Here is a 6,000-nt window from a genome sequence, read left to right on the forward strand (position 1 = left end):
GAGACCTTCTGCATCCCAATCCGATGTTCTACTACTATGCCACATCACATTTCTACTCTATGAAGTCGATCGATGGATCTCAATATGGTTTTTAAACAGAAGAATCCCTTATTATAAAGGTTTTCAACCAAAGTGTGAACAATGTTTTTTTTTTACCCCAGAATAAGCTATAGTTAATTTCACACCTCTGAATTTTCTGGTCACAATAATTAAATTTTACATCTCTAAATCTTCTGGTGCACAATATATTCAGAGAGTATGGAAGCCCTTATATTCTCCACAGTGACTGAGAACACATTGCTGTCATTGCAACCATGTTAAAAACACAGGTGTGATGGGGAAGACTTTCCACTATTATGATGACTTAAAGCAATTATTCCTGAAACATTTACAAAAAATATTCTATAGCAATACCTGCCTTTGTACATTATGGCTTAAGTCCTCTTGCTTTTCCTTGCTTCTATTTCACCATTTCCTTCACTTTCCCCACTTCATTATACTGTTATTCAACCTTTTCCAGGTAACAACTAAATATATTTAATTTGATTTTTCTAAGTTTTATACTAATGGTAGGTACCAGCACTAGTAAGTAATTGCAGAAGAATGTATCACATGCTGCTCCTTATGTCAGTGAAGGTGTTATTGTAATGGCTATGTGTGCAGATAAGAGCTTCTAGATCAAGTCAAAATGTACAATGTACAGTTCAGACATCACACTAAACCATAGTTAGCACTAATAAATATTTCAGAACAGAGTACTTTCAGCTTCCAAAAATATAGACGTAAAAATTAGTTTAAAATGTTTGCCTCCTTTCATTTACTATCTACTCAACACTCTTGTCTCTACTATGTGGCTATGATCTGACAATTTAGGCATCACATAAAACTACAGCTATCACACAACCACCATCACAAACAATAGTTTGGTGGCTCAGATCAGGAACCATGCTGAACGACAGGATAACTACCAGTTCAATATACAGCTACCATTCATTAATTTTAATTGTTAGAAGGGGGAAAATTCATTTAATAGTTTCTATTTCCTATTATAATATAAAACATGAGAGACCATCATATACTCCCAGTTGTACCAACTTAAAGTTTTCCTTGCCGGTCAAGCAATTGTTGCTATCCAATTTAAAACTCAACCTTCATAAAACTATATTCTAGCTATAACTTCTCTGTTGAGAAATCCTAAGTATGATTATTGATCTTATTTCCCATCTGGAAGATTAAATATTCATTATCAAAACCCTGACAGTTGCTTTCAACATTTCTTGATTTCCTCAAAATGATAACTTTCTAAGATTAACTGCTTTTAATATCATTTTATAAGTAGCAATACCTGGAATTTTAAATTAAAATTCTCAAAATTAGCGTTTTCAGACATTTTGCCCTGTGCTGTACAAATAACTATCAAATAAAATAATTATAACTTGAGATGTTTTAGATATACACTTCAATTTTCAAAATTCAAGAGAACACTCATTTCATTTTTATCTGAGCTAGACGGTCTACATCCTATGTGAAGAAGCAGGCTTTGGCCTAGCAAGTTCGAATCGTAATAAAAATATTACTATGCTCCTCGATTGAAAGGAACACCATATATGACAACTGCTTTCCTACAACAACAAAATGACTTTTAATTCAGATATTAATGTAACCATCAAAAAGAAATTATGAGGGCCCAAAAGGAATTAGCAGCATTATACTTAGCGTTTCAAAAGCAAATTTTAGACATGCAAGAATGTGTCCTCCATTTAAAAAGCATTAGCATTTTCTAAAAACTACGTTCATATGTTTAAGGTTGCCACAAAATGCCTGCCTCATGGAATGTTATTTACAGCTTAACTAGAGTTATAGTCAACTGAAAAAAAAATTCGGAACTTCCAACCCAAATATTTCAAATAGCTAGCGATCAGCAAAATATTTTACTATGATTCAATTCTCAACTTTAAAACCAAACGTTAATTTGGCTTGCACACATCTTCTGTGTCTTTTAAATACTGTAGATAAAAACTACCACCCAAACTATTAATGTTTATTGGCAGGTCAACATACCATCAATACAAAATTGTTAAATAATTCAAAAACTTTATGATGACGACCCACCAAACTGTGTGTTGAATATCCACTACTTTGAGAAAAGGCAACTTTACTTGTTCAATCCATCTGAATGTAGTTCAAGATTAGTTTGAATTAGATACAATATAGTCTTGCATTCAATCTTATTTTTTCTCATCGCACAATTATTAAAGCTTGACTTGTTATCTAATGAACCACAATTTTACTGCTTACATTGTGTTAACATATCTAAAGTGACAGGTAACTAATTAGAACTGATTATCAATTTAAGGAATATTATTGCACTATTTTTATATACTTGTAATAAATGAAAAAGAAAAGATTTCTTACCTTGAATATCCGTTAGAGAAGGCAGGTCTTCCAGAAAAATTCAAAGCTCCTATTGCAGTAAGAGCATCGTCCCCAGATCCTTGGCACCTATTCCAATTTTCTGAACTAGCAGGATGAGATGGAATGGCATTAAAAACTGGTTTCTGATCCTGCTGTTGAGAGACTGATGCTGTATTCAAGTCATAGTGGTACATTTGTCCTCCAGAAGTGCTGACACCATGAACAGAAATGGCAGATGTTTTATTTCCAAGCACATTAGAACCAGAGAAGCCAGCCTGGCAATAAACTGGGCCAATTTTTTCCTGCTTTATAACCCCTGGGGTGCACAATTCAATAAAATCTTCTTTTTCAGTCTTCACTTGTGGCATCTGTACTGTGTGGGTGGGCAAAATATCCCCACGCTCATTGATTATAGGCTTAGTATCTGGCAAAACAGGAGGCTTGCAGTCCTCAATATCCTTTTCTTCCAGGAGAAAACCCTCATCTGCACCCAGAGGCGAAAGCAAGCTACCTTCATCCAGCAAGGAGTCCATTCTCCAGGGACTCCCGTTTGTTTCTTTTCCAGGAGAAACTGGCGGCAAATCAAAATCCCGCAGAATATCAAAGGTGCTTTGGTCTTCAGAAAAGAGCTTCAAGTTGCCACCATTACTGCCAACTTGGCCTTGCACTAAAGCTCCTTGCTCTAAAGTGCGATCATGACCAGCCATGCTTGGGAACCCAGGCTCTAAGGGCACATCCAGAGATGCTGTACCCTTTGAGCCTTCTGCCAAGCTAGAGGTCTTATTCAAGCTTGCAATGCTTTCTTCCAGAAGCCTGAAATCTGTTTCTCCAGAAGAGAGACTGATTTGGCCCTGCTGTGGAAATCCAAGTTCGTTTCCCATCACTTTTGTATCTGTCTCACCCATATATATTCCCATTGACAGCGACACTGCTTTGGAGAGATCTGGCTGTGGTGCATTGCTTCCTAATCCCTTTGACAAATCACACAGAGCAGGTTGCTGCTTGGAGTCAGACTGAGAGGAGGCAGGCAAAGGAGCTGTAGATGCTGGAGTCTTGACAGGAGCGCCACCCCTAAAGGATGGAGGAAAGTCCATCACAAGTCCTCCTTTGTCACGGAAACGGACACTTTTCCCCACTTCCTCCCCTGTGGACTTTAGTGATTCTTTGGACTCCATTGTCTTAATACTGGTTCCAAAAGAAGAGAAATATCCACTGTTAGCTCAAAACTTGACAAGTGACAAATACTTTAAAAAACGCATATTATTTTCCAATGTTACTGTTTTAAAAATAAAGTTTGTAATGTGAGATCTTGGCAATGTAATTTTAAGTTACTTTCTCAATTTACAATATAGTCTAATACATGAAAAAACTACTCATTCAGAATATCTTACTTCATCTTTCACTGGATTGTACACATACACACCCAGATGACACAAAAAAAATGCCTATGTAGATATTATCTCTATTTATAACCAAAGATAACCAATATTTCTTTTAATTTCAAGAACTTTTTCTACACATTTTTGATCCATCGACTACTAATGCAAGAGGAAAAATAAAAGAACACAGTACAACTTCTACATGCTTTTTCAAAAGGAACAACTGACACTTTCATCCACCAGGAATAAAATTCCCCACACAACACCGTATTAACTACTATGCAAGCTAACTTCCCAAACTTTGCTCTCCTTTCCGCTTCTACTTGTTACGCTGGGGGAGAGAAAAATATAGAAACAAGGTAGCACTCAACTCATTTTATTTTACTCTGGTCCAAATTAAGTTTCAAATGGTATAGGGGCATAATTACTGAAAAATATTAAAAATTACTCTTACATATCCTATGATCTCCATAAATGCTATTTAAAAATACATCATGAAAAGTAAGCTGTTTGTACTTAAAACATACTATTAAACAAATTAGTTACATTTCATGTGAATTTGCTTGGAGGAAAGCAAATACATTATTCCATCCAAAAGCTACTGTATGATTGTGCAGAAAATTTCAATTCCTATTATTAATTGATCAGACAAATTTGACCAGCTGAGCCTTTATAATGACAATCCTTATTTGTTCACAAGGTGAAAGGAAAATGAAACCTGTATTCTGAATGTTTATTTGGTTTATGTTCACCTTTGTCCTTGGGGGAGTGTATTAGGTCTCCCCAAAAAGGTGCATTATGTACCCTTCCCTGAGTGCTCCCTTCAAACCAAACAACAAACACACCAAGCAAAAATCAAAGCTAGTTATTTGATCCTGCAATACTTTCTTTAGAAATTGTGTAAAAACAGTGGGGGTTTTTTTGCCATGGCACCATCGTGTCATAAAAAAGACAGTTAAGAACTGAAAAGTTTCTGTCTCACTTTCACACACACTATTAAATGACAGACAAAGCCTCAGGAGAAAAAAAAATCTGTCACATGATAGGACTGCAAACCTTTAAAAAAATTAAGCACGATCTTTGTGAGCTAAAATGCGCCCCCTTTACCAAAAGCAGATCTGATTTTTTTTTCAAAGAAAGAAATGTGTCGGGACCTGTTGAGCATTCTGCTGGCACGCCCACTTCTGCAAAATAACACCAACCCTTTGCTACAAAAACTCTTCAAGTACTGAGTTTTTAACTCCCTTGGCTGTTTCCAATCCCTCGGGCCCGCCAAATTGCTTTTAAGGTGGAAGCAAAGGAAAGAAGGACAAAGAAATGGGGCGAAGAGCAAGGCCTTTATCTTTTTAAATGTTAAACGGCCTGTCTAGAAATATACATAATTTATAAAAACAAATACATCGGAAATGTCAGTTTCTCCACGGGAAGGACAGAGTGCGCGTGTGTGGAGGGGGGGAAGAACCGAAGGCCAGAGAACGAACTATTAATGGCCCCTTGGAAATTTTCCCTGAGACCAGGCTATACCAGACATGACTTTAAAGAATTAAAATTAGACCCCAAGGGTTGCGAAACACGGTAACACTAAAAAAAAACCCTCCGAATACACACCCCTTCTCCCACAGCCGAATTTAACGCAGACGGGCTAAAAGTTGAACTACAGGACAAAATGAGAGGAGGCGACAGGCGAGACCCCCCCCCCCCCGGCCTTAAGGCTCAGTCCCAAACCACTGGGTCGAAGGGGGGGGGGGAGAAAAGGAAGACAGCAGAAGCTGGTTACTCGCGATGTGTGTGCGTGAGGGGGGGGGGCGGGTGACCTCTGAGAAAATGCACACCGCCCTCCTCCTCCGCTATGCACCTCCCTTCGAAAGACACACAACCCCGAAGTAGAAAATCACCCCTCCCCGCCCAGACATTAAAAAAAGAAGAAACCCTTTACCTTATCGAGTGGGGGCGCTGGGGACTTCTCTACCCGCCAACTTCCATGGCTCCGGCCAGAAGCGAGGCGAATAAACAACTTGGCGAAGACTGGAAGGAGGAAGGGGAGTGAAGGGGCGACGGGATTGGGTGTGGGGTGGGGGGGGCTGAAGCAGCCGCCCCTTTGCAGATGAGGAAGGAAGAAAGGGAGGGAGGCCAACCCTCCCCCTTCCCTTCGCGCGCCGCGCCACTCGCCCCTCACCTGCTCCTCCTCCGCGCCCCCCTCCCCAGT

At 38.8% G+C, this 6,000-nt stretch overlaps 1 protein-coding gene across 1 annotated transcript in view; it reads right to left on the reverse strand.

Annotated features, from left to right (window-relative positions):
* NR3C1 (nuclear receptor subfamily 3 group C member 1) overlaps positions 1–6,000 on the reverse strand; it is an 88,320-nt gene extending 82,320 nt beyond the window's left edge. Inside the window, exons 1-2 of the mRNA XM_077326947.1 lie at positions 5,731–6,000; positions 2,416–3,600 (exon numbers count right to left, since the gene is read on the reverse strand). Of these exons, the coding sequence (XP_077183062.1) occupies positions 2,416–3,590 (1,175 nt within the window). The 5' untranslated portion in view covers positions 3,591–3,600; positions 5,731–6,000. The remainder of the gene's footprint in view (positions 1–2,415; positions 3,601–5,730) is intronic.

The sequence above is a fragment of the Paroedura picta genome, chromosome 3, assembly GCF_049243985.1.
Source record: "Paroedura picta isolate Pp20150507F chromosome 3, Ppicta_v3.0, whole genome shotgun sequence".
Classification (NCBI taxonomy): Eukaryota; Metazoa; Chordata; class Lepidosauria; order Squamata; family Gekkonidae; genus Paroedura; species Paroedura picta.